The 27505-nt window shown below is 45.3% G+C and overlaps 7 protein-coding genes and 2 non-coding genes across 9 annotated transcripts; 5 read left to right on the top strand and 4 right to left on the bottom strand.

Annotated features, from left to right (window-relative positions):
- Window positions 1–11: 11 nt before the first annotated feature.
- Window positions 12–887, bottom strand: BDV59DRAFT_188394 (nucleoside deaminase). Its single transcript, XM_073691400.1, has 5 exons — window positions 767–887; window positions 608–712; window positions 337–545; window positions 188–285; window positions 12–134 (listed from the first exon to the last, which is right to left on the bottom strand). Exons 1-5 carry the CDS (start codon window positions 818–820, stop codon window positions 70–72), a joined length of 531 nt encoding a protein of 176 aa, XP_073543287.1. The 5' UTR covers window positions 821–887; the 3' UTR covers window positions 12–69.
- A 159-nt stretch (window positions 888–1046) lies between these two features.
- On the top strand, window positions 1047–9646 carry atrA (protein kinase MEC1). Its single transcript, XM_073687106.1, has 20 exons — window positions 1047–1727; window positions 1777–2411; window positions 2467–2753; window positions 2810–5408; window positions 5468–6002; window positions 6060–6534; window positions 6590–6893; window positions 6963–7060; window positions 7110–7202; window positions 7253–7414; window positions 7531–7627; window positions 7687–7881; window positions 7930–8221; window positions 8277–8474; window positions 8522–8729; window positions 8781–8903; window positions 8964–9051; window positions 9109–9193; window positions 9247–9365; window positions 9419–9646. The coding sequence occupies exons 1-20, from the start codon at window positions 1139–1141 to the stop codon at window positions 9611–9613; spliced, it is 7377 nt and encodes a 2458-aa protein (XP_073543286.1). The 5' UTR covers window positions 1047–1138; the 3' UTR covers window positions 9614–9646.
- Window positions 9647–9901: 255 nt separating this feature from the next.
- Window positions 9902–10978, bottom strand: BDV59DRAFT_196363 (RNA-binding protein with serine-rich domain 1; the record flags this gene model as incomplete). Its single annotated transcript, XM_073692706.1, has 3 exons — window positions 9902–10416; window positions 10476–10581; window positions 10646–10978. 3 exons carry the CDS (start codon window positions 10976–10978, stop codon window positions 9902–9904), a joined length of 954 nt encoding a protein of 317 aa, XP_073543285.1.
- A 594-nt stretch (window positions 10979–11572) lies between these two features.
- On the bottom strand, window positions 11573–11645 carry BDV59DRAFT_t146. The gene has a single exon. It is a non-coding gene; the product is annotated as a tRNA-Thr (tRNA).
- Window positions 11646–12752: 1107 nt separating this feature from the next.
- On the top strand, window positions 12753–12825 carry BDV59DRAFT_t147. The gene has a single exon. It is a non-coding gene; the product is annotated as a tRNA-Thr (tRNA).
- A 223-nt stretch (window positions 12826–13048) lies between these two features.
- Window positions 13049–14682, bottom strand: BDV59DRAFT_188379 (sterol desaturase family protein). The gene is made up of 4 exons (XM_073691399.1): window positions 14428–14682; window positions 14109–14355; window positions 13959–14044; window positions 13049–13893 (listed from the first exon to the last, which is right to left on the bottom strand). Coding segments are annotated over exons 1-4 (897 nt in total). The 5' UTR covers window positions 14430–14682; the 3' UTR covers window positions 13049–13331.
- A 101-nt stretch (window positions 14683–14783) lies between these two features.
- BDV59DRAFT_188373 (NCA2 family protein) lies at window positions 14784–17836 on the top strand. The gene is made up of 3 exons (XM_073691398.1): window positions 14784–15384; window positions 15434–16984; window positions 17038–17836. The coding sequence occupies exons 1-3, from the start codon at window positions 15368–15370 to the stop codon at window positions 17237–17239; spliced, it is 1770 nt and encodes a 589-aa protein (XP_073543283.1). The 5' UTR covers window positions 14784–15367; the 3' UTR covers window positions 17240–17836.
- A 408-nt stretch (window positions 17837–18244) lies between these two features.
- srgA (Rab family GTPase srgA) lies at window positions 18245–19323 on the top strand. The gene is made up of 3 exons (XM_073687105.1): window positions 18245–18465; window positions 18526–18793; window positions 18860–19323. Exons 1-3 carry the CDS (start codon window positions 18436–18438, stop codon window positions 19180–19182), a joined length of 621 nt encoding a protein of 206 aa, XP_073543282.1. The 5' UTR covers window positions 18245–18435; the 3' UTR covers window positions 19183–19323.
- A 363-nt stretch (window positions 19324–19686) lies between these two features.
- Window positions 19687–22365, top strand: BDV59DRAFT_188365 (putative AAA family ATPase). Its single transcript, XM_073691397.1, has 2 exons — window positions 19687–21437; window positions 21488–22365. Exons 1-2 carry the CDS (start codon window positions 19917–19919, stop codon window positions 22214–22216), a joined length of 2250 nt encoding a protein of 749 aa, XP_073543281.1. The 5' UTR covers window positions 19687–19916; the 3' UTR covers window positions 22217–22365.
- Window positions 22366–27505: the final 5140 nt, after the last annotated feature.

Raw genomic sequence — 27505 nt, 5'->3', positions numbered from 1 at the left:
GTAGTCTACGTCAGATGTTGAAGATTCATCGCACATTCAATCCGAACGCCATGGCTCATGTTCTATTAATTATTCTGGGTCATTTTCGAACTTCATGTTCAGTTCCCTGTTTTTCTTAGGCCGAGGTTTCGGTGCTGAATCAGATTAGACATGGAACAGCCTCGTGGAAGTGTGATGATCTACTCACCCCGTTCGTTTTCTTGTATGTAGAACCGCCGCAGTAACATTATCGCCTCGTTCTGAAACAGGCCCCGATATACTGGATAAGGCGGATCTATTGTAGCACTACAGCTGGGTCAGCCATTGCAAATTCACGAAACGTAGGGGGCTACCAACTCCGAATGCAGTGACAGAATGCTCCCCGTTCCCCCGAAGCGCTCATTTCCGCAGCCAAAATACACCGCTCGTATCCGGTACTGCCGCAGAGCAGAAGCACACATTATACATGGCTCAACCGTGACATAGAGGTCCGTGGACTGCAAAATTGATCTCGGATAGCTGCGAAGAAGTTCCTCAATGGCGAGGAACTCGGCATGTCTTGTGCCCTGGTTGACCGTCAGAGATAAATACATGCATTACTTGAGTTGCAGATATCCCGGAAACCTACATTCATGGACTTGTTTGTATCGTTCATTCCAGAGCTGACAATCTTATCTTGATATACTAAAACACACCCTACCGGGGTTTCACCGGACTCTAAAGCCTTCTCGCCCTGTAAGGCCCGTAAGCTATGCTCGTCCATGCTGGCCAGGACGAAAGAGTATACCATTTTCAGAGCCTCTTGCATGAAGTAGGCATGCTTTGGATCTTCTAATTGCATGTTTCTCAATGGCAAATATGTCAGGAGGGGAGTGAGAGAAGAGAATTAACTGCGTAGAAAATTTATGGTGGGATGTACTGCATTACATGCTGTATCCTGGCACTGTGTATCCGTCGGTACCGTTACAGTCTTACAGTCCCGTGATCGCATCGCATCGTCCTCCAAGCGGGTTCGATACGGTATTACTGATTCCAGATATCTGCTTGTATCTCTCCTCCGCTTTTCGCTTTTTGGCCCGATTGTCCGTTCACACGCGATGCAATCAGGTATCGCTTGAAGCCGCGAAGTGTCGATGTAGCATGGTCGACCCTATCACTGATGGCAGTGGATGACTTCGGAGCGTCAGGATATATGGCGCCAGAAGACGTTACATGGGAACTGGCAGAGCCCGTCTCGTCTACCTTAGCTGCTCAATTAGCACCGCGTTTCTCCTCTCGAGGGGACCACGCGCAGAATCTAAGCAGGGAGGCCTTCTCACAACTCCGCAAGGAGCTTGTTGAAGGGAAGTACAGTCAACTCCATCTGGACGACAGTACTACAGATGTTTGCAAATTAGTCTGCATCGTGCTGGAGGCCGGTCTGACGCATCGGGCCGAAGACGCGAATCCAGACTTAGAAGGCCAAACCGTGGATTGTCTGGATATCATCCGCATCGCTGTCCAAAAGGCTCCTCGCTCCTTGACCGAGTATCCTGACCCGGAGTCTCTGGGTGTAAACACGCGTGCGCCTTTATACGCTTGGCTGGTGGTGCGATTACTTCACCTTCTCGGTCAGGGAAGGAGCAGTGAAACAGTCGCGGAGGCTATCACGCAGCTTTTCTCGACCTTAGCTTGTGCACAGCACAAGCACTCCAAGATATGGTCTGCTTGCTCCCCGGCGACGGGGCTCCTGCGGGCTTGCGCTACAGGTTGGTCAAGTTCAAGATGTCAACTACGTGCAGTGCTAATGGGTTGCAGAGCTTTTACTTTGCATGGACAATGTGGATTTTCTAAAATTTGAAGAGCACGCTGCCGTGACGTTGGCTATACCTGCCTTGCAAGGGACGCTACTTGTAGACTTAGACGAGCTTGGTCTCCCTCGTGGACTCTTCGAGGGCCGCTTCAAGATCGGGTCCTTTCCGCAGGTATTCAAAGCGATATTTGTATTGCTGGACTCCCTCAGTCCGAACACCTCCAATTTAGCTTCGGCAGTTGCTCGACAGAATCATGCTTGGGTCTTGAACGGATATCAGCGTCTGTGGAGACCTCTCTTTCGCTGGCTCCAAGTATCAGATACCAGTGCAGCTGTATCCAAGGATCACGTATGCTCGCAGTTTTTGGCTCGGGTTCAACTCTGCTACACAAGATTATCTCCCCTCTCCACCCAGACGGAGCTCACTCACGATTTAATCCTTATGCTGGGCCGACTCCTCACATTAGATAACCTGGATCAACTACCAACTTCTCAGCTCCAACTGAGTCAAGTAATATCCGACCTGACCGTCTCCCTCGGGTATGACCTGCTAGTCATTTGCGGGAAAGCGGCTGTCCTACCAACCGTGGAGGAGCTCCAGAAGAAGGACGTGTTTCCACTTCTCGAACCACAACTGCAGGTAAAGTACTCGATTGCGGTCCATATATGTGCAAGTATAACTGACTGTAGAACAGACCACTCTTCAAGGATTTGCAGGTGCACTGGGTTGCCTGTTGCGTGACTACAATGATAGTCGCTGTGGTCCAAATTCATCAGATCCCCCCGCTGCTGTCCAACCATCTGAATTTCGAGACAGAACTGGCTCGCCTACGGAGCCAACCGTGCCAAATTCACATTGTCTACCCCCAAATACCGGTGCTACGACATGCAAGCCTTCGGCCCAGAAGCTGATCAATGATTTACACAAGACGTTGGGTTTTGAAGATACTGGAACTCTGCAAGAAGTGTGCAATGCGATCTCGTAGGTAGATCCAACCTACGTGAGCCTGGACTTCAGGTACTAACTCCCATTTAAAGAAATCAGTTCACGGAACTACCCGAACATGTCAAGTCCGAGGCACTGCAACTAATGAGCAAGATCCCTTGTGCTTTGGTCAGAGGCTCCACGACAGAAGATGGGGCCAAAACCAAAGACGCAGTGTATTGTCAGAGATGTGATGATGAAAAACATGGACATACATTAGGGTCCGATTTGCCATCTTCCGCAGTGGACGAGCTGTGCATTAGTTTGGCTTGCATCATCCCTAAACTCACACGCACCCATAGCCTTCGCATCAACGCAATGATCGCACTGGGGAGGTCTCTAATGCATGCTCCAACCTCAGATCATTTACACCTTGCCTCCTCGGTATTTGGCGAGTTCTGTCTTCATTCCCTTCGGAGTTCTGTCAGAGAGCTCAGAATTGTCACCGGGCATACGATTGTTGCGTTTGTCCGCAAGAGTCTCGACCATGAGACACGCCGCAGGAACTTTGTTGTCATCCTAGAGTGTCTCGAGAATCTATCCGCGAAGCAAGAGGCCCCGCTGCAGGAAACTTGCATTTTGACTTTGTGTCATCTTGCAAAGCTCTCCAACGACGAGGAAATGAACATCATTCTTCTTCGCCTCATGGAATATCTGGGGCATCCGAATCCATTCATTAGTGCCGTGGCTTATGCTGAACTTTCAAAACTCGCACAGCAGCTCTCGGTCACTCCTGCTGGACTATTTCGCCCGTTTTGGAGAACACTTGCTGTGACAGTGGTGAAAAACTTTCAGACTCGCCCATACATGGCAGAGCAGCTTTGTGACCTGCTGGGAATGAAGGTCGACGATTTCCTAAGATTAACGGAAATCCATGTCCTCCCCTACCTGGTATTCACACGAAAACGTGACATCATCATGAGACTGGCGTCAAGCTACAAGGAGGCAAAATCACCTTTTGATATTTGCTCGGAGAAGAACAATCTCGCTGCTATTCTCTCTTTCCTGCTGAGCCAGCCTTCAGCGAACTCAGAAGATATGGTCATGTCTACACTCTCTGAAATAGATCCAGCTTTCAAAGGCCGTTCGCTGGCTGAACTCGTAAGAATTGAGCCTATCCTGATTGCCTGTGACTTACTGAAAAGACTTGGTGACTCGGGAATGGACAACGAAGCAAGATTTCGGCGAGCACTCCGTCTGCTGGCTGATCACGTCCCACGAAAATCAGCCAACGCATCCAGAAAAGCGAGTCATATTGGCCCTTTCATTGAAGAGCATGTTCTTGGGATTATCACTCAGTTTGCCTACGCAGTGAACGACTTCCAGGTCAGACAACCGATGGCTGAAAAGAAAAGGAACATCATCGCCATAGGTGAAATGGTGAAGGTTGCGCGAGGTCACGTTAGCAGCGCGCTGCCTCAGATATGCGCATGTTTGCGGTCAGCACTGGAAATGGAAGATCTATGCAATCATGCTTTCACCGTCTGGGCTGTATTGGTTAGATCTTTACACGAGGAAGAGCTTGAACCGTTGATAGATCAGACTCTGTCCATTGTGATCAAATATTGGGAGCGCTTCACGGACGAGACGAGAAAGTGTGCCTACGAGCTTGTCGAGTACATCTTGAGGAACCATCATGAGCTGGTTCGAGACATCTACAACACCATGCCTTCATTAGCTACAATCCCAGTCATGTCCGATTTCGAGGCAGAGATTAAAAAACTCAAGGCCAAAATGGATGTTCGAAGCCATCTGTTTGCGTTCATACGTCGTTGCCAGAATGAAAACGCGACAGTTGTTGAACAAGCTCTAAAAGAACTCGTCCCTTATCTCTCAAAACACGAAGAGTTTCTACATCGAACCGTGCTTAGTGAACAGCCGGATCCTGTCGTCGCTCAGTTAACACGGTCCCTGCTTGACTGCTGCGCAAAATTTAACACAAGCTCAGACACCATCGCTCTTCTGACAGCTCAGTGCTTAGGCCTCATTGGGTGCCTGGATCCAAACCGAGTCGAGTCTATCAAAGAAAAAAAAGACATTCTTGTGCTGTCGAACTTTGATCGGATGGAGGAGACCTTCGACTTCATACTTTTTTTTCTTCAGAATGTGCTTGTTGAGGCCTTTTTATCGGCCTCCAACACCAGGGCCCAGGGTTTTCTTGCATACGCTATGCAGAACCTACTGAGATTCTGCAATATAGGTGCGGATGTGACTCAACGCTCTCGTGATGACCAGGCAGATGAGAAGTACCGCCGTTGGCTAGAGCTTCCTGAAACCGTTCGCAACACTCTCACTCCTTTCCTCACTTCAAAATACACGGTCACTGTTGGCGCGATGAACTCCAACTGCACATATCCCCTGTTTTCCCCTGACATGACGCATGGGGATTGGTTGCGGAGCTTTGTCCAAGATCTTTTGCAAAAGGCGAGCGGCGATAATGCACGACTTGTGTTTATTGTATGCAGTCGGATTATCAAAGGCCAAGACATCGCCATATCGTCGTTTCTGCTGCCATTTGCGGTTTTGAACCGTGTAGTTGGAGGGACGGAAGGCGAGAAGGAGGATCTTGTGAAGGAGTTGACAAAAGTTCTGTCAGAGCCACTCCCAGATACCAACAATCATGTCCATGAGACCATTCTACTTTGCAGCCAGGTAAGTGATACCCGCATACCAATCTGATACCTCTCTAATGTCGTTGCGACCATATCCAGAGTGTTTTCGAGGTCCTCGACTACCTTTCGAGGTGGTTACAAGGCAAGAAAAAGCACATTAACAGCTCAAGACACCACGGCAGCCGTGCTCAGAGGGAGCCCTCTGGAAACTTAGTTCAAGATGGCTACTTGGCACAGATTAAATCAGTGGAATCGCTCCTGGCTTCTATACCTGCTGAGATTATCTCCAAGAGAGCCGTTGAGTGCAAATCTTTCTCACGGGCCCTCTTCCATTGGGAGCAATACATTCGTCAATCACGGGGCCAGTCCAAAAAAAATTCCACTGCTACCAATATGGAGCCTCTGTATCAACGCCTGCAAGACATCTACAGCCAGATCGATGAGCCAGATGGTATCGAAGGCATCTCAGCTAACCTTCATGTTCTAAATATTGACCAGCAGGTACTTGAGCATAGAAAAGCCGGGAGATGGGCCACCGCTCAAAGTTGGTATGAGCTACAGCTTGAAAAGGAACCAGACAACGCCGATGCGCAATGGAATCTCTTCACCTGCCTTAAGGAATCAGGCCAGCAAGGTCTGTGCTCCATATACCCCAATCTAGAGTAGTTAGAAACATGCTCACAGCCAACAGAGGCCGTTCTAACAAGATTTGAAATCCTTCGAAAGACAGACTCGGTCTCGAAGCTCCTCCCATTCGCGGTAGAAGCTTCTTGGATCACAGGGAACTGGAAGAAGCTCCATGATTATCTCCAACTCTTACCACACCGGGACACGGGTGATTTCAACACCGGGATCGGTTCAGCTCTTGAGGCTTACAGGAACGGTAATGAAAAGCAGCTTGGAGATATACTCAATTGTTTGCGATTGTCTGTTGCTAAGTCCCTGACTGCCAATGCGGTCAATTCGCTACAGTCATGTCACGACAGTATGCTCAAGTTGCATGCCTTGACAGAGATAGAGTCAATTGTGGGTTTCCGAAGCGACCAAACGAACAACGGTCTTTCGGAACTCCATGATGCTTTGAACCGTCGCCTTGATGTCCTTGGGGGACATATATCTGATAAGCAATATCTACTTGGCCTGAGGAGAGCTACAATGGAGCTAACGTGAGTTTCGCCCGCGCAAATCTGACTGATTGACTGTTCGCTGACCGAGACACAGTGGTAATTTCGACCAGTCTGATATTGCGGCTGCATGGCTTGCAAGCACACGCCTTCTGCGGAAGGGAAATTTCACGAACCAAGCCTATCAGTCAATGCTTCATGCTGCAAGACTTAAGGACAGATCAGCTACCATCGAACATGCCCGTCTTTTGTGGAAAGACGGCCATCATAGGAAGGCCATTCAGACCCTCGAAGGCGCAATAGCTGCGAACGAATTCGCTTCAGAGACTGTCCCGATGGGTTCCAACTCTGGTTCGACTGCCTCTCATCGTGAGAAGCACCAGAATCTACTCGCTGCTAGAGTATGTTCTCCCTCGATCCCTTATACTGGGCAATGATTTAGCCGTAGCTAACTGGACTGCTGTAAAAAGGCCCATCTTTTACTGGCAAAATGGACAGATAGAGCGGGTCAGACTCAATCTGATGTCATAGTCCAAAGATATCGAGAAGCTATCAAGCTTCATTCAAGGTACTTCTCTTGACTTGTGACAAATGTGCTACATACTGACATGCAGCAGATGGGAGAAAGCGCATTATTACTTAGGGAAGCACTACAACAAAATTTTGGATTCAGAGAAAGCCAAACCGTTAGGGAAGGAGGCTCAAATATAGTGGGTTGCCCCTCCAATTTCAAAGGAATTTGTTAACGGTGATGCTATAGCCTGTCTGGCGAAGCCTCGAAACTTGTTATCGACAACTACCTCCGCTCCCTGGCACACGGGAATAAATATGTCTTCCAATCCTTGCCCAAGGTTTTGACGCTATGGCTGGAACATGCATCCACGGTGGATCAGCCATTTGATCCCAAGAGGGGGAATAACGAGTAAGCCTGCCATCCCGTTGTTCCGTCTCTGCTCTTTTGGCCGTACAATGGGTTTTCTCTTGATCCTCCATCTGCAGGTCATGCCAGATCCAGGGCAGCAAACTAACTATCTTTAGGGAGTTTCAAATCCATACGCTCAACCAGCGGAAGAAGAGCCTCGACGACATGCATTCGCAGTTGAAGAAATATGTCAATCGAATGCCGGCTGCACTAGTAAGAACCCAGTTTCCTGTTGTTTTGGAGACAATGACTTACGCGCACTACACGAATAGCTTTTTACTATCCTCTCACAAGTAGTTGCTCGCATTTGTCACCCAAATCCCACCGTGTACGATTTGTTGACGAAGATCGTGGCCAAAGCCGTCAACTTCTTCCCTCAGCAAGGTTTGTGGACGGTCCTTGCTGTAGTCAAGTCTTCATCAAAGGACCGGGCATCGAGGGGCATGAATTGTCTCCAAAAAATCACGGTAGGCTCCAACAAACAATAGAAAAGGCCAAGATGCTGAAAGAAATAGGAGGTGAACAAGAAACTGAAGACGGAATCACCGTCTGATATGCGCGGAATGATCAACCAAGGACAGAGGTTCTCGGACGAAATGCTGAAACTATGCAACCACAAGATCCCGCCAGAGGAAAAGATAACAAAATTGAACCTTCCCCGACGAGTAGGATTCGACCGCAGAGTAGTCCCCTGCCGGCTGGTCATACCATTCCAGATCATGTTAACCCCCACTCTGCCTGCGAACCATGACTCCGAGTACTTGAAAGGCTTCCGAGCGTTCCCTAGAGATCCCACAACCATTGAGGGTATTTTACCACGATCATCTAGAGCAGTCCAATAGACATGGCTAACGGTTCTTAGCTGTCTTCGACGAAGCGCAAGTTCTAAACTCTCTACAAAAACCTCGAAAAGTCAGCATCCGCGGATCCGATGGGAAAATTTACAATATCCTTTGCAAACCCAAGGATGATCTTCGCAAGGACCAACGTCTGATGGAATTCAACAACATGATCAATCGGTTCTTGAAACGGGATGTAGAATCCAGCAAGCGACGAATGTGTAAGTTGGCCGCAAGTATGTTGGTTTCCGGGGGCTAATTGCGAAAGACATCAAAACATACGCTGTTACACCGCTGAACGAGGAATGCGGTATGATCGAGTGGGTTGATAATCTCAGGACTTTGCGAGATCTCGTCATGAAGCTTCTCCGCGAGCGAGGCATCGCACCGAACTACGTCGAGATCAAGCATAACCTTGACGAGATCTGTGCAGATAACTCCAAGCTGCATTTATTTACAAACCGGGTGTTAGCAAAGTGAGTACTTTAAGATTTCATCCTGTCCTTGCACCACTAATATCATGCTAGGTTTCCTCCGGTATTGCACGAATGGTTCGTTGAAATGTTCCCAGAGTCGGGGGCATGGTTTGCGGCACGGCTTCAGTACACACGGTCCTGTGCTGTTATGTCCATGGTTGGATATGTATTAGGGTACTATATTGGTGTCCCCGCTGTTTTGTCGCTTACGTCGCTAACAATTATTCCCTGAAGACTTGGAGACCGGCATGGCGAGAACATTCTGTTTGAAGAAGGCACTGGTGGTGTTATCCATGTCGATTTCAACTGTCTCTTTGACAAGGTAGGCTCCGAAATGCCTTGAGACAATCTCTCTTTTCCCGGATCCTAACGGCACTAGGGCCTGACTTTCGAAAAGCCTGAACTTGTACCCTTCCGCCTGACTCAGAACATGATTGATGCATTTGGGGCGTACGGATATAATGGTCTGTGTTGCAGTCCGGGCCCCATAGCTACAGCTACCTAACGTGTGAGACAGGGCCGTTCCGGAAAACATGTGAAATAAGTCTAGGACTCCTTCGACAGAATGAGGACGCACTGATGACGGTTCTCGAGACATTTTTACACGATCCCACAACGGATTTCATTGGCAAGAAGGTAGGCTTCAAGTCAGTCCCATGCGGCAGGATCATGCTGATATGTCCAACCAGCGCCGCAACAACCATGCTAATGTCCCGGACACGCCAGCGGGTGTCTTGGAGAGTGCTCGCAATAAACTCCGTGGTCTCTTGCCTGGTGAATCCGTTCCTCTATCTGTGGATGGGCATGTAGATGAACTTATCATGCAGGCGACTGACAAACGGAATTTGGCTGCAATGTACATAGGCTGGTGCGCCTTTTTTTGATTGTGCTTGTCAAGGGCGGGCTATGTATGCGATACCTACAGAGCGATAGAACAGGGCGTGACGACTTATAATCTTACGTTATTATCCCGGCTGTGGAGGTCGGGTGATCTCTGTTCCCTTTGGCTTAAAATGAAGTAATTGGTTATTTTGTGGCTCAACCTCTGTCCACCGAGATTATCCTTTGTGAGTATCGTACACATACACGCGCCCTTTCGCAACGATATGCCAGGTAGAACGGGTGAATTATTACCGTAGTCGCCGAAGCAATCCATCGTCTTGAGCCCCAATTTACCTCCTCGGGGGATCATATCTACCCCGGCTTCTGCTTGGGCTGCGGCTCCTATCACTGTGGCTGCTGTAATCATAGCTGCTATAGCTGGGGCTGCGACGCCGACGGTTCCCGGGGCTACCCATGCGCTTGCCCCCCCTCCTCCTTGGCGGTGACATCGAGGTGGACCCAATTGAGCGGGATCGAGAGCGACGGGGCGACCTCGATCGAGACAAAGACCGCGGCCGATAGATATCATGTTTCTCCATTGGCCTCGAGCGGCCGTATCTTCTTGGTGGAGAACGTCGAGAGGGCCGGCTTTCCAGGGGTGGTCCTCGACCGGCTCTTGGACGACCAAAACTTCTTCTCCTCCCTTGAGGGGGTGGCGGTGATCGCGAAAATGCCCGCCGGGGGAGGACAATCGAGACATTCAGGACCGCCCCGTCGAGTTGGGCTTCGTGCATGTGTGCGATTGCGGCCTCCGCGTCGGCAGGGTCATGGTAGAGGATGTAAGCGGTACCTCGGTTCGTCATAACTAGGAGCGCCGGCGACGTTAGGTATGCTCGGGTGAGAGGGAAAGTGGGAAGGGCCTACAGGCTTTGTTCATGGGCAGATCGAGGCTTTGGATGTCACCAAACCCCCCGAATATTTCGCGCAAGTGCGCTTCCGTGACATTCTTCGTTAACTTTTCGACAACAATCTATGTTTTTCGCGCGTAATCAACAATTGATCCGTAGAGAGGTGTAGTGGTCTGTCCAGCTTACCTTGGAGCTTCTCGGGAAACTCGCAAGGGGGCTTGGGGAACGACTGTAGCTTCTGTTCCTATGCCATCGAGATCCCCTGCTCCAGCTCCGGCTGCGACTGCGATCTCGGTCCAGGCTGCGACTCCGGCTGCGCGAGTATCTCTTATGGGGTGATGGGGAGCCAGACAGGCTCTTTGGGTGATGGCCGTTGCGGCGGCCGATGTCACGTTCGTTTGACGGGCTGCGGGAGGCTGAGCGGGGAGACACGCTGCGCCGTAAGGGCGCGTCACGCTCGAGGCCAGGCTCGCGCGGTGAGCGACCTGGTGAGCGTTCTCGAGGAGATCTCATGGACATGGTGAGGTGAGGAAGGAAGTGACAGAACCGGCGCGGGATGAGATAGGTGGATGACGTGTGGAAGATTCTGCGCAAGGGATAGGGGTGCTAGGATGACGCGAACATGTATTGGCTCGAGTTGTGACAGTAGTTAAGGGGGAGTCCGGAGGGAGAGAGGGTGTCGTTGCAAGAGAGGAAGGTGTTGTCGGTAGAGAAGTCTGATGATCCTTGTCAGTTGGGGGTGGGAGTAAGTGGGTACGGGAGCTGCATGGGTGCATGCCGGGGATACGTAGCTTTCTATAGACGGGTTATCATTATGCACGGAAGCTTTAAGCTTAGTCTGGTAGAAACGGTTTCCGGTTTCCCCTTTGCTCTTCGTTTTCCCTTTTTTTCTTATGTGTAAATATATATACATATATATATATATGGTGACATAAATGCGTGTTTAAATTTAATACTTTCCCTCCCCTGCAGTACATTCAATATACACACACACACACCGCTGGCTGAAACAGACATAGAACCCAAAATAGATCATGCAGGACGGTTCATCGTGCACCGGACGTATTATTATAAAAATAAGGAAAATATATACTATATACAAAAAAAAATGTATGCTCGCACTCGGACTCGAACCGAGGATCTCGGCATTACTAGTGCCGCGCTTTACCAACTAAGCCATGCGAGCTGGTTGGCTGAAAGTTTGTTATTTTATGCTACAATAGTCAGAGTTTTTGTGGTTCAGTAATTGCCTCATTTTATTGGACAGTCTGGTGCCTATTTTTGATGTCGGGTGTGATGCATGGTGCTTTCCTTTGCATACCGGCAGTATGCATATTTCTCCCCTCCCAATAAGGCTTATGCAGGCATCCATTTTGGAACATATACATAATCGATTAGCGCTGATGTAAACGAAGCGTTATGGTAACTATATTTGCACTGCCTGTCCCAGGTAATGCGGCAGCCCACCACAGGAAACGTCAAATAGGAACAAGTTAGGTATTTGGCACGCTCAGCCCGAAAACTGTCCTAGTGCAACAGACCGATAGATACTAGTCCTACGTTAAGCAGACATGGCTCTGTATGGAATGGCCAGGCCAGAGAGATAGTTCCAACGAAGACCGTTAATCACGGGACAAACAAAAGAGGAAAAGGACTCTATGCACCCCCTGGGTATAGCCATAGATGAGAAACCCCCGACGCGCTTGAATGAAACAGTTCCGGATCCTGGAGCAACAGCCTGGCTCGAACCTACAGGCATCAACTTCACCATTTCACCATGGACTACCAGGTATGTGTTCCACTTGGCTTGGGTGGACCCCTAACACACACGGCCAAAGCTAAGGCACCGATAGGGATACCCATCAGCATCGATTTATTCTCATAGGAGTATGCTGGCAGGTGGATAGATCTCTTACACAGAACGATGAATGTACAGCACAAGAGAGGACCTGAATAGGTGCTGGGTTACACCACCACAGCATCCATTATGAAAATAGGTAGACATAGACTATTACACGAATTGAAACAATAGATGCAACTGTGTTCCAATAGCTAGGGTTATATATAAGCCGGTAGCCTAAACCCTCTATAAAAGAGGGCTATCTTTCTGCAGCATTATCTATCACGCTGCTGTATATATCCAAGCTATACAATCAGATCACACCTGCCTAGCTCCTGCATTTCTCCCATGGTTCCCTCCCCTTGGTTGGATGTCGTATCATGTAAGTTAAATATTCTCTAATTTTAGGCTGAATCATATTCTCAGGAACAGAATCAATCTATCAACCAATCAGCTCGCATGGCTTAGTTGGTAAAGCGCGGCACTAGTAATGCCGAGATCCTCGGTTCGAGTCCGAGTGCGAGCAATTTTCTTTTGCTATTTTTTATATAACTCCTCCCTCACAATAGCAGACATGGGGAGACCAGACGTGTGTGGAGGACACCACCAGAATTCCATTCAATACGATATATCGTGTACTGAAATGACTACTGGTGTATCTATATCCTGCTAACCCAACTGATCGTTAGCCAACCGCAGATGGGTAAAACCCCAGATGTTGGGACAGCCAACAAGCACGAATAAAGGTCTATAGGAATAGGTATGATAGTATTGATGATTAGATATGCAATCTAAAAATTTTATAATCACATCAGGCCGAACCATCGGTCTAGCAAAAAATGGCTCCGGATAGTAGCACATGGAAGCATAATCAAGTGGTCATAAATTAGATGGATGTATGCTTAAAAGGCAGAACGCGGGTGAACAGGCAACATGGGCCCAGCAAGCCCCATTTGTACAGGATATTATGCGCCGTGTTACCCTCTAGCGAAAAGAAACGGAACTCCTCGAACTTGATACCCCAACCCGCGATTACAGGCTCTTCTTGCTTTCGACGGCCTTCTTCTCTCTGCGCCGCTTGATGGCCTCGGGGCTGTACTCGGTATCAAGGAGGTAATCCCACCAGCGGAAGCTGCTGGAGTAGTTACCGACGAACTTCTCGTGGTGCAGATCATGGTGGTCGGCACCCGCCCAGAAGGGAAGGAAATGGTGCAAGCTCCAGGGAAATTCATAACCGCTGTGGGCGTCGATGGCCTGGAACAGTCGGAACACGATCCAGACGTACATGGTGAAGATATGAAGGTTTCCGGTCACGGCACACCAAAGAATGGGGCATCCAACGGTGCCAAACCCAAGGATCATCACTTCAATCGGGGAGGCATATTCGGCCGCCATTCCGAAAGGAGCCGAGTACTGGTGGTGGATCTTGTGAATGGCCTTGTAGAGGGGTCCCCAGTGGAGGGCACGGTGAGAGAAATAATGCCACGTATCCTCCATGACGAAAAAGATGGCGATTTGGTATGCCATTGTCCAAATGGAAGGGAAGGGCACAGAGGTCGAAAGACCAAAGAACTGAGCCATCGGGTGGAAGAGCCTGTCGGAACATATATGAGTGGTGTACGTGGGAAATCGCATGGGAAATCGCAGAAGACTCCTTACCAAATCTGAGGCAGCTCAACGGTGAAGTGGCTGAGGAGGACAAACTTGGCGCAGTCCCATTGTTCACGCAACGAAGGGATTTTGTTCTGCAAAGAAGCCAGGCTGATCAGTTATATCCTTCGTTGGCCGTCCAGGAGGGTCCTCTCTCACATTTTGGATTTTATAATTCTTCAAGAGACCCATACTATCGATGATGATCCAAGGCAGGGAGCGTCCGAAATAGACAAGCTCATGCATGACAAACGACATGATACCGGTCGCCAAAACATCATTTTGCATCCAAGCGTACCAGGCGGTCCATAGTCTCTCCAGGATATTCAGGTGGGTGTTGTATTTCGAGATCTCGTCGAACTGTCCCCAGTATGTCGTGGGAGGAGTCGCAAAAGCGGTTGAATTCCTTCGATAGTCAGCCGAACAGATCGAGCGGGGTGTATTTCTTCTAAGAAAGAAAGGTTTTGTGAGGGCCTACATGGTATCACGGAGAAGTCTCCTTCAAGGAGAGGGAGTGTTCTTGATGGCTGCGACAATCAAAGGGGGAAACAATCAAAGCGGACAATCCTCTGATGAAATATGTCGAGGAGGTTGAATAACTTCGGCAGTTTTATTAAAGACGTCGAGAAAGTGTCCGTAGGTAGTCGAGTAGCGACCAGGATGGTTGTGGTTAGGGTGGTGGTGGTGGGTAGGTAGGTAGGAAGTACGGAGTATTTCAGGGACGACACCGGCGAGGAGGAGCAGCGTTCCCGAGGTGGCGAGACCTTTTTGCTCAACTTATTTTTTTTTAGCCCCTGGCATTTTGCACGGTCTCGCACCACCGCCTAGCCGATGGGGACCGATACCTTTCCGACTCCACCGCCTCGGGAGGCGCTTATTATTGGGCCTGTCCAGTTGATGGTCTGATTATTGACGCTGTGATTATTATTCCGATTTGCACCAACTAATCCACTTGTGGCTATTCCCATATCTCCCCTCCTTTGGTTGGTCCTTCGAGAGGATACGTTCTCTCCAGGTCAGCCCACTTGGGCCTTTTACCAGAATCCAGAGTACGCTGTAGATAGGATCATAGTTGATGCATATGCTAATCAGATTTCTTGATTGGCCATTGGTCGTAGGTGGTGTTCCTTATTGCCAGAATCCATCTATCCTATCCTTAGGGGAAAATTCGTCGAACACCAACACAGTACTACTATGAGAATGTAAGCGATCTCAAACATCATCATGAACGCAAACAAATACACCGATGGGGTGGGAATATCGGAATCCGTTCATCAGGGCCTGACATCCGGCTTCGGAAACCTGTCTTAGTCATGCCATCACCAAAGGCAGTGACGACATAATCATTTCCCCGCGGAGAGCTCCGGCCTTCACCTGGAGCTTCTGACGTCCCTGTGACAGCTCGAAGGGGATTGAAAATGTCCTCAATACACGAGTGAGTCGGCATTATCACCATCAAGAGCCATACTGACCCCCCATCCTAGCAACATCCGCCGTTTGGACACGGCGCTCGATAATCTCAAGCAGCAGATCAATGATTCTTACCTGACGACTCTCGAGTTAACCCCAGAGACAGAACAGGCCGGTGCCCTTGCTCAAAATATAAACGCTCTTGGCGATGTGCTCGACTCCCTCTCCGTTCCGTCCAAATCCCCTCCGTTGTTGCGCGCGAAGGAAATTGCCGACTTGATCGCAAAGCTACACCCCGCTTCTATCGAACAGCTTCCTGACGCTGGTCCATTGGCCGCCCACACAGCAAACATTTGGTGGCTGGTAGCTGGAAAAGCCGCTATACAGACATTAGGTGCAATATTGGCCACCTTTCTTGAACAGGGTATCCTTCTAAACGACGAGATCCTCTACTGGGAAGACGTGTTGGGATCTCACTGGTACATTGCATTCTACGCGTTACAGACATCCCCTTTCAGATTATGGCATAAGGTCACACGGGTACGCTCCAGTCGTGGCGAAGGCACTCTGGCACAATCGGCCCAAGGCGGGTGGATGCACTTCTATGACTCCGTCCGACGATGCATCAATGCCCGAGAACAACGGATCCTGCGCGGCAAAATCCTGTCGATACTTTCGGGAAATCGAACCGATGTACGTCGGAAACGCACCTCGTTGAAAACAATGAAGAATTTCAACGCTACTGGCATCGGGCTCCTTTTGAGGGAGTTCTTCCCTTCCGGGACGGATGATGTCCCACCAAACTGGGCTAATGGCGAAGCGGTCTCAAAGTCTAATTGGCGGGGAGCAATGTACAGGGGAGTAGCTGCGATGGAAACGCTCTTGCGAATAGCACTTGATGATGCCAGGAGCCCGAATTTTGCCGAGACAGTGGTGGCCACGGTTGATGAAGCATCAACTGCTTCCCAGAGCACACTACAACGACCAACGCTTCATATGCAAACCCGTGTTATTGAGCGGCTGGATATCATCCTCCGAGACCTCCTTCCCAGGTACACTGCAGCCTCAACGTCCAACATGGGAACCTACGGACGACCCTCCCGCGTCGTTCGCTATTGGCTGCCGTTGTGCATAGGAGCCCTGTCGGCAAGCACTTCGCTGAGACTTCTGTATAACCGACGATATGAGCTTGTCGATTGGATATCAGACATTGGGTCAACTGCCGTGGACTTCTGGACGAATTGGGTCGTGGAGCCGATTCAACGGCTGATTGGGACTATACGACATGATGATAAGAGCGAGATCGCGCTGATGAGCAAGAATAGTCTGGAGGCCGATCGAGCTAGCCTGGAGAGGATGGTGGTGGATTTCGTTCGTGACCACGGCACACTTGAGAAGCGAGATAGCACGATCGATACCAGTCTCATCGCCGATAAGGTCCGGGAAGGCGACTTGACCCCAGTTCTGATGGCTTACGAAAAGGACCTGCGAAGCCCATTCATTGGAACTTTGCGAGGGGATCTTGTGCGGGCCCTTCTGATCCAAATCCAGAAGACCAAGGTGGATGTGGAGATTGCAATTGGGGGGATCGATTCTCTGCTCCGAAGCCAAGAGCTTGTCTTTGGGTGAGTCGTGTTTCTATCCAAAGAAAGCAGATATCGGAGCTAACGGCCGGCAGCTTCGTTGGGCTCACGCCGGGGATACTCGTGTCGTATGCGTGCCTCCAATGGTTGTGGAGGACTTTTGGGAATCGACGAGGTTTGCGAGTGGGCAGACAGCAGGATGACCTCCGGCATGCCTTGCGGTATGTTATGTTCCTAGGAGATCCTTCAATCAAACCAGCCCGTTATCGAGAGCTGACTGGAGCTGACCTCGAATAGGAGAGTCCATCGGACCCTGACCCAACCGCCTGCTACTGTCAATGGCGTCTTGACTTATCAGAGCCACGGGCTTCTGATCTGCGAGACGGAAACGATGCTTCGAAAGGCGCAAACCATCCTGAAAGGGGTGGATTACCGTGCCTTCCGGGAAGACGTTGGTGATCTCATAAACGGAAGTGATGTTTCTCGGCAGCTCAGCGTGGTGCAGCGTCTGGGATGGACATATTCGAAATGGATGTAGTGATGACCACGGAGAGGAGAGGGTCAGGATGACAAACGTGTGTCATTCTGATTCTTGGGATCATGTGTATCAGGTATTCAATTTACTCATCTGGGTGCCCCAGATGACCCCGAAGTGGCGGGGGTCGGGAAGATCACAAGCGGTCGGATGGTGTACGGATGATGTATTCCTCTTTCACCCACGCTCTCTGGGGTAAAGTCCGTGAACGTCCGAGTCCCCCAGTAAATTGGACCACTGCAATAAAGATTTTTTTTGATATGGCGTAGATAATAAGTCGACCCCTTCCATCGAAGTAATCCTCCAGGAGCACTGATGTAATGGTGTGGGGTGCATTGAGCGTACCGAGTGGGTTTCATAATACATACGGGCTAAGTTACACGTACGGAGTGTTTCGTCTAAAGGCGCCTCATTATTATCACATCCCTAGCTTTCCCTCTACGCTGCCTAGCAGTCACCATCGTTCCTGCGCCGCCCGCGATCTACTCCCCATTGCCCATTCCTTTGGGAACCTGGCCTTCTTCTTCTCTTCTGTCTCTCTCGATCTAGGATCTGCCCCTTGCTTTTCCCTCTGAACTGATCAGACTCGGGTTGCGATACGACCCCCGCCCGTCCCCTGACTTCCCACCCCCGGCGGACCTCGTTCGTCTTTGGGACTTTCACACCCCGACGCTTTTCCCACCGTTCGGTGGCTGCAGATTTCCTGCAGACAGCCTCAAGAAGGTTATTGACGAACGGATGAAAACCGGATAAAACAATTCCTCCCACAAAGAATACAGACGAGGAGAAGACGTACCAAAGCGATACAAAATAAGAACAGGAATCAGATAGAGGAATCCCGATTTTCTTAGTGGTTCCGCCGGTCCCTGGTTTAGACGTCCTATCATTCGAATCAGAATTTGGTTTTGCCCTCTTTCCCCTTGATCGCTCCGCTCGGGAGAACGCAGTTTGGCCCAGAATGGCTGGCACACGGAATTACGACTTCCTGGTATGTACGCTGCCGCTTAACTCTCCGTGATGAAGGACTGACACGCCGTTGGTTTGATAGATTAAGCTGTTGCTCATCGGTGACTCAGGTGTGGGCAAGTCGTGCTGTCTCTTGCGGTTCAGCGAAGATTCGTTTACTCCGTCTTTCATCACCACCATCGGCATTGATTTCAAGATCCGTACAATCGAGTTGGATGGCAAACGCGTAAAGCTTCAGATATGGGATACTGCTGGCCAGGAACGATTCCGAACGATCACAACGGCGTACTATCGAGGGGCAATGGGTATACTGCTTGTCTACGATGTGACGGATGAGCGGTCATTCCAAAGTATGATCCTCTCTCCCCGAGTCCGACCCGCGACAACATGACGCTGACACGCTGGCCAATTTCTAGACATCCGTACGTGGTTCTCGAACGTCGAACAACATGCGAGCGAGGGGGTCCACAAGATCCTGATCGGAAATAAATGCGACTGGGAAGAGAAGCGAGCCGTATCAACCGAACAAGGCCAGCAACTGGCCGACGAACTGGGAATCCCCTTCCTCGAGGTGTCGGCTAAGAACAACATCAACATCGAGAAAGCCTTCTACAACCTTGCGTCCGAGATCAAGAAGGGCATGGACACCTCCAAGTCCGAACAGGCTGGTTCTCAGGGTGTCAGCATAGACCAACAGGGTTCCGGATTGAACGGAAACGGCGGCGGGAAGTGCTGTTGAACAGACCACGGCGTTCCCAAGTCTCACAACTTCCTTAGTTTTCTAATCTTTCGTCCTTTCAGCTCGCTGTGGGATGACTGGCTGAATGACCGAGGCCATCGGTATTTAATGGATTCCCATCTGTTTCTTCCCCCTCCGGAGGCCCCGTTATGTATGTTCATAATCACGAATGATTGGGGTCAGCCATTTCTACCCTGTTTTCTTTTCCCTTTCTTTTCCTTTTTTGCCTTGCAATTTGTCAGGAGGCGTTGTTGTTCGCGTTGCTCTGTTGCACACTGGTCACTATGTCACTGGATATGAGTTGTGCTTTGTCCTTACATAACTACTTAGTACGCAGTACATTATCCATTCGATTTTATAGGGATAGATATGCCCGGTGTGCGTGTAGGCGGGACCTAGATCTCTTGACTGCGAGTCGAGATGGCCACTTGAGCATGTCCGTATCGTTATCCGCTTCCCCCCCACCAGCTCGCCCCGCAACAGCTTTTTTCTCTCGACTCACTCCGATGAGTACTCGCGTCCCTGGGCAATTTCCCCTTCAAACACCTCTATTTCGGCAGGGGAATTCTATCCGGTTGAACTCTGGTCTTTTCTTTTTGTCAGAAATAAGCGAGGCCCGAGAACCTCACGATTCGAAGAACCTGTGACGCGACCAATTCCACGACCCTTAATATACCTCGCATAACCGATTTCGTCGCATATTAGCCTACAATTGACTGGCCTCTACATAGAGAATGTCAGAGCCCCGCCTCTTCACGGTTCGACCACTGAAGCCACCAAGGAACGACCACAAAGATGCCTTCAAAGTCTTCTTCTCCGCACTCTCGCTCGCTAATCTGAAACTTCGCGTCGGAGATATCTGCAGCATAAGTCATGTCGACGGTGGGACCGCACAAACTGCAATTGCTTGGAACGCCCTGGAGAAGCTCCAGGATACCGTTGTACAGACGTCCCGGACCCTCCAGGACTGCTACGGGCTGAAAGTCGGCGAGAAGGTTTCTGTTAGTAAAGTTGACGGGTCTTTGGACGATATAGAATCAATATATCTGGTGGAAATCTCGGATTCTGAGAGAATCGCCAAATATGGCCCCATTTCGCCCTCTGATCTGAGTCATTGGTCTTGGGCCTTGGAGGATCCTCTTTCGCGGTGTGGAATCCTCGCTGTTGGTTTAGATTTCGAACTAGTGCTCAAGGGCGAACGGAGAACCTTTAAGGTGACAGGCATTCACCCACAGAATCCAAGTACCGATAGTACTATATTCCGATTTAGTGAGCAAACCAGAGTCTTAATTGGCGATGACCCGGAGAGCGAGAAGCCCAGTCGACCGTTCTCGATACACGTACAGCCTACAGGGTTGGGTGGGTTGACGCGACAAATCGATAGTATTAACGAAAGCCTGTCGGACTTCAACCTGAACTCCGAGGGACTGAAAATGCCGTCGTTCTACGAAAGTACGAGGGGGATCCTCATCTACGGACCCAAGGGGACTGGGAAATCTGCGCTCTTGGGTCAGATTCAGTCCGCAGGGTGGAAGAAAACGTTCAGCATTGGCTCTACGTTCACAAGAAGTATCGGCGATGGCGAGGCCCGGTTGCGCAAGGTCTTCCAGGAAGCTGCTCGATCCCAGCCAAGTGCCGTGGTAATCGATCAGCTAGAATTCATCACTCCTAAGCGGGCCTCATTGGAGGGCTCCTCGCTCGCCTCGGTTTTGTGCGAGTGCCTGGATCTCGTGAGAGGGTCCCGTGTTCTGATTGTGGCTACAACACGCCATCCCAACGATGTTGATGATGCTCTAAGGACACCGCATCGCTTGGCGATTGAAATTGAGCTCCAGGTTCCCACAGCTCGTGACCGGGCAGAGATTCTGCACGCTATCTGTGGATCCTCGTCACCAGGATTGAGCGACACCTTGATCGACTTGATTGCGGAGAAGACCCATGGCTATGTTGGGGCCGATCTGTACGCCTTGCTTCAAACGATATGTCGTAAGGCTCGGCAGAGATATGTCGCCAACAAGCCCTCTGTCGACCACACAGCGTCAGGGGATATAAGTGTGGTCGGAAGCCGTGTCTCGGAGGGCGAACCGGTTCCTTTGGATATCCGCGACGAGGATGTGTTCTTAGCCCTGCAGGAAACCCGCCCTACTGCGATGCGGGAGGTGTTCCTCGAGACGCCTAAGGTAAGATGGTCAGATATTGGTGGACAGCACGAGATTAAGCGGCGCCTCCAGAAAGCTGTCGAGAGGCCTTTAAAGGTAAGTCTTTCATCTCTTTTCGCTCGATCCAACCAACTAACCGTCCCAAGTGGCCGGAACGAATGAAGCGCCTCAACGTGAACAGCAAGAAGGGGATCCTTCTATACGGACCCCCGGGCTGTTCCAAGACTTTGACCGTCAAAGCGCTTGCAACCGAGGCAGGGCTCAACTTTCTGGCTGTCAAGGGCGCAGAAATCTTAAGCATGTATGTGGGCGAGTCAGAGCGATCCTTGCGTGAGATCTTCCGCAAGGCACGGTCTGCAAGACCCAGTATCATCTTCTTCGATGAAATCGATGCTATCGCCTCCAAGCGTAGCAGCACGTCTCAGGGTGGAGTCAACGTTCTCACGACCCTTTTGAACGAAATGGATGGCATCGAGGAGTTGAAGAGTGTCCTTGTTGTTGCGGCCACAAACAAACCTGACGTTATTGATCCGGCTCTCATGCGTCCGGGTCGTCTCGATAATATCCTATACATAGGACCGCCGGATTTTGAAGCCCGGAAGGAGATATTAGGTATATGGTGTCGCAAATCCATTGTGCACCCGGAGGTGAGCTTGGACGAGCTCGCATCACGGACTGCTGGCCACTCGGGTGCTGAGATAGTGAGTATCTGCGAGACAGCAGGGGACGCTGCATTGGACGAAGAGGAGGAAAATGGCCAAGAACTGGAAGTCGGATGGAGACATTTTGAATATGCCCTGAAGCAAGTGAAGAAGCAGATCACAGAGGAGGTGGTCCGAGAGTATCGTCGTTGGAGAGAATCGATGGATGCTTAGTTCGATATATGCTGCCTAGGCGACATCAGTATGGGGAATAATTGTTAGCCTATATTATTAAAAGAGGGAAAGGGGAAAAGAAGGTAAAGATGAATCTCAAAATATTATATATTTTGACTAGTTCTACTATTAAGATTAACTAGTATGACCTCTACTAAAACTCTATAAGGTTCTAGAAGTATTACTATTTAGTAATATAGTAGATACATTAACATAATACTTAGACCGATTTATACTAACTCGATATTTAATTTATTAAATTCTAATATCCATCTAAACTACATTAAATAGCTATTCGAGTATGAAATAATTAGAATTTACTAATTTCAAAATAGGTAATACTTATTCTGGAAATAAGATAACTCTTATAAGTAGTATTAAAGCTCTAGTAAAATAATATAGTAATCCTAAGATCTAAACAGCGTAGATAGAAGTAAAGCTAAGTAGATATATATCGAACTGGCGGCGTTCGGTATAGCTGCAGAAGAAATATCTAACTAATTCAGTTTGACTTCAGATTTTCCTTGCCGAATACTTAGATCTCTAGGAGGAATGCATAGAAATCTAAGGAAGGAATAAGTAGAAAGTAAGAGACAAGTCAGAAGGATAGTATTAAACTGGCAATGTTCGGTATAGCTGCAGAAGAATTCTAACTAATTCGATTTGACTTTAGATGTTCCTCGCTAAATACTTAGATCTCTAGGAGGAACGCATAGAAATCTAAGGAAGGAATAAGTAGAAAGTGAGAGATAAGTCAGAAGAATAGAATATACCTTCTTTGGAAACTTATATCTTTAATCCTCAAAAGAATTATAAGAAAACAGGCCACATATATATATTACAGAGATATGGGCTGTGAATCTGAATCAAATAAAGGGTCTAAATCAGAAGGGGTAAGCATGGAATAAATAGTAAATCAGAATAGAAATAGAAAGGGAGTGAATAAATGATTTAGTATGGCACGCATAGGGATGATCCAGTAAATAATGCAATAATTCAATAGGCAATGCAAAACATAAACAATCCCGAAATAGTTGGTTGGAGGCATCAGACCATACGTCTGGCATTAATATTATTCTATAGTCGTATCTTATTGGTAGATATTAGAATATATAATTAGGATCTATCTATAGATAGATTCTCTAGTCTAAGTAAATTAAGTAATTATTAATCAGTCTAGCATATTATAATATTAAAAAGTACTTTTTAGTATCTTACTTATAGAAAGAAAATGGATTAATTATAGTTAGGCTTGATCTGTATGTCAAACCCTGGGATCCGTCTAAGCTGCGCTGGTTGCTAGCGTGGTTATTCGAGCTCGGGTGATCAGAATCCACTGAACCTAAGACTGGATAGTACTTATCCTAGGAGTACAATAACTCCTGTAAGCAATACTAATATTCCTAAGAACTAATAAGATGATCCTAAGATCCGAGCAATAAAGATAGAAGTAAAGCTAAATAGATACGTATATCTACTTATAATAATAGTATAGATAAATTATACTAGCAATAAAATACTATAGTTATTAAAGATAGTATTATTAAACGCGAAGAGTAAAATTATTCTAAATATATAAATAAGTATTCCTATATACTCTATAGTAATATAATATTAGTATATATTTAATTATTCGGTAGTAGATATTTAGTATATAATATATCCTTAGTACTCTAAAAGTATACCGATTTATAATTATTTATATACTACTTAGTTAGTTACGTACCCTTGGTGCCTAGGTAGCTATTTAACCGATATTATGTTTTGCCCAGGTTCTGATATAACCAGGTAGGTCCGGTTATTGGTTGATGACCGGGTATCTCTTCCTACGGGGTATCAGTTGGTTATGAATTATCTAGGTCTCTGCCTAGTCAAACCGCCATCACATAATTGACCGTAGATAGTGCCGTAACAGACTAACAGTTTAATTATTTAGTAGTAGATATTTAGTATACGATATATTCTTAGCGCTCTAAAAGTATACTAATTTACGATTATTTATATACTACTTAGTTAGTTATATATTTTTGGTGTCTAGGCGGCTATTTAACCGATATTTATATTTTACCTAGGTTCTGATATAACTAGGTAGGTCTAGTTATTAGTTAATAACTAGGTATCTCTTTCTATAGAATATCGGTTGGTTATAAATTACCTAGGTCTTTATCTAGTTAAATCACTATTATATAATTAACTATTGTCAGACGTATGGTCTGATGCCTCCAACTAACTATTTCGGGATTATTTATGTTTTGCATTGCTTATTGAATCACTGCATTATTCACTGGATTATCCCTATGCGTGCCATACTAAGTCATTTATTTACTCCCTATTTATTCTATTCTGATTTACTATTCATTCTATGCCTATCTCTTCTGATTTAGACCCTTCATTCTATTTAGATTTATAGCCTATATCTCTGTAATATATATATGTAGCCTATTTTCTATGATTCTTTAGAGAATTAAGGATATAAGTTTCTAAAAAAAGTATACTATTTTTCTAACTTATCTCTTACTTTCTACTTATTCTTTTCTTAGATTTCTATGCATTTCTCCTAGAGATCTAAGTATTTAGTAAAAAATATCTAAAATTAAATTAAATTAATTAGAATTTTTCTATAGCTATACCGAACTTCTAAGAGTTCTATATATACTAAATTTAGAAATCTAATTAACTTATTATATTAAAGGGTTCGATTTAACTCTAATATTAGTATTTAGGGTATCCAGAATATAAAGCTCTAAAATATCTTAAATAAGTAACTACAGAAGTTAAATTTACTAATTCTAATAATTTAATAGGATTATATAAGATATATCTACTAGCTAAGACTAAAAAATAGATTTTTAGATACCTTATTAGCTCTAATAATAAGCTACTTAAAACAATTTACTAGAATCTTATTTATATAAAGAAAGGAATAAAGAATATAAACTATATTAGTTATATATATAATTCTATAACTAAATACTATTTCGTTCAGACTCTATAGACTAAGAATTAGATCTCTAAATTATTAAATTTAATAATTAAATTAATTTAGAATTAATACTATATTAATCTAAAGAGAATCTATTCTAATAATAATCCTAATCTTAGTAAATTTATAAACTCTAACTATTTAGAAAACTTAATTAGGATTATTAATCTATACTATAAATCTATATAGATTCTTTATCTGTACCACAGCGGTGCGGTATAGATTTAAAAATCTATAATCTATATAGATTTGCGGTTACCCGTACTATCTATATAGTTTTTAATAGTAATTATACTATTATATTCTATTATATTTTAATATATTTTAATATATATATATTATATAGACGCTAAATTTTCTATTTTTTATTATAAAATCTATATATAAATAGATTTATTTTATAGTTACTATACTAAATATAGTAAAAATTATACGGATAACCTGTACCGCGAATAATCTATATAACTATATTATTATAATAGGTTTAGTAGCTTATATAATATAGCTAAATTAAATATAGTACTAGAAATTATAGATAACCGCGAATAATCTATATAAATTTTTTAGAAACCTATAACCTGTATAGATTATTTTTTAATTCTATAGATAGTATCTAATCTATATTAAGTATATCCCTAGGCTTAATTTTTATAGCTCTGCCGCCTGGATATCTAAAGCAGAATCTATATATAGAAAAATCTAGAGAGCTAATTATTATAAAAACTTGTCTTTTAATAGTCGATTTAGAAATTTTATTATTTCTATAGTCTAAGGTAGCTAACGCAGTAGCCTATATTTTAAATAGAATATTAATATGCTTAATTTAATAGAAAATACTATATAAAGCTTTATACTATTTACTTTCTAAGCTATCTAGCTATATAGAACCTCGACCAGACCTCTTAAATTTAAAGAAATATAGCTATAGAGCCTATACTTAAATTATAAATATTCTATAATTTAATAAGCTTTAACCGAGAGCCCTAATTAAATATCTAGTAGGATACTAAGCTTTAAATATATAAAAAATATAGATTTCTACTAAAAGACGAATTATTTCCGCAAAAGACTATATATTTAATAAATTAAAAATCTATAAAGATAATTTTAGATAGATAGATTATCTAAATCCTAACTTAGAATCTAAAATTAAGGCTCTAAATAATATAGAAATTAATAAAATTATTAAGTTTATTAAATTAAGCTCTGAAAATAATAAATATAATATAATTAACCTTATAGAGAGCCTACCGAGCAGTTTAGAAGAGGCTTAAAATAATAATATTAACTATTTAGGTTATTTAGATTATTTAGATTATTTAGATAAAGTAGAAAATAATATTATACTTAGAGATCTATCTAATTTACTATCTATTTTATTATTTATTTTACTGATTCTATCACTACTAGACGTTATTATTAATAATAATAAATTTAAACTATTAAATTTACTATCTAATTTATCTAATTTATTAAATAGCTTACCAGACTAAATACCGGAGATTATTATTAATAATAGCTAATTGAATTTTAGTAAATATAACGATTTAATAGAGCCTATTAATCTAAAAAAATAAAGATTATTTTTACTAAAGCTAGAAATATTAAAAAAACCTTATTTTTAATTATTTTATATATTCTAATTCGGCTATAAGAAACTATATATAAATAATCTATCTCTAATATTAAAAGAATAGAGAGATATAATAAATAGTCTATTTAAAAATAAATAAATCTATACAGTAGAGGTTAAATACTAATATTTAAATAATATAAAAATATAGATTGCTTTATCGGCTAAAGCTATTAATTCTATTAATTATATAATACTACTATTAAAATAGATATTTATATATAAATTTAATTAATATAGCTATTTAGTTAAATTTAAAATAAGAATCTACGTGAGAGAAAACCTTTAGCTACTTAGTAATCTTAATATAAGAGCTATAACTTTAGAATCTAGATCTCTATAAGTTATACTAGCCTTAGCCGCTGTATTTAACCTAAAGACTATTTAACTAGATATAGTAAATATATTTTTAAATAGCTCTATTAATAAGAAGATCTATATGCAGACCCTACCAGGCCTAGATCCTAAAAATAGGATATTCTAATTAAATAGGGCCCTATATAGACTAAGAAAATCTCTATTACTCTAGTAGAAAGAAATAGATAATATAATAAGAAAACTAGGCCTAGAGCCTATACTAGAGAATCCCTACCTATATATAAATAACTATATAATTCTAATAATTTATATCGATAATATAATTATTATTTTTTATAAAAATTAAATAGAAAAG

The sequence above is a fragment of the Aspergillus ambiguus genome, assembly GCF_047715705.1.
Source record: "Aspergillus ambiguus strain CBS 117.58 unplaced genomic scaffold BDV59scaffold_54, whole genome shotgun sequence".
Lineage (NCBI taxonomy): Eukaryota > Fungi > Ascomycota > Eurotiomycetes > Eurotiales > Aspergillaceae > Aspergillus > Aspergillus ambiguus.
The sequence above is the reverse complement of the archived record's forward strand: the minus strand, read 5'-3'. Positions and strand labels throughout refer to the sequence as shown.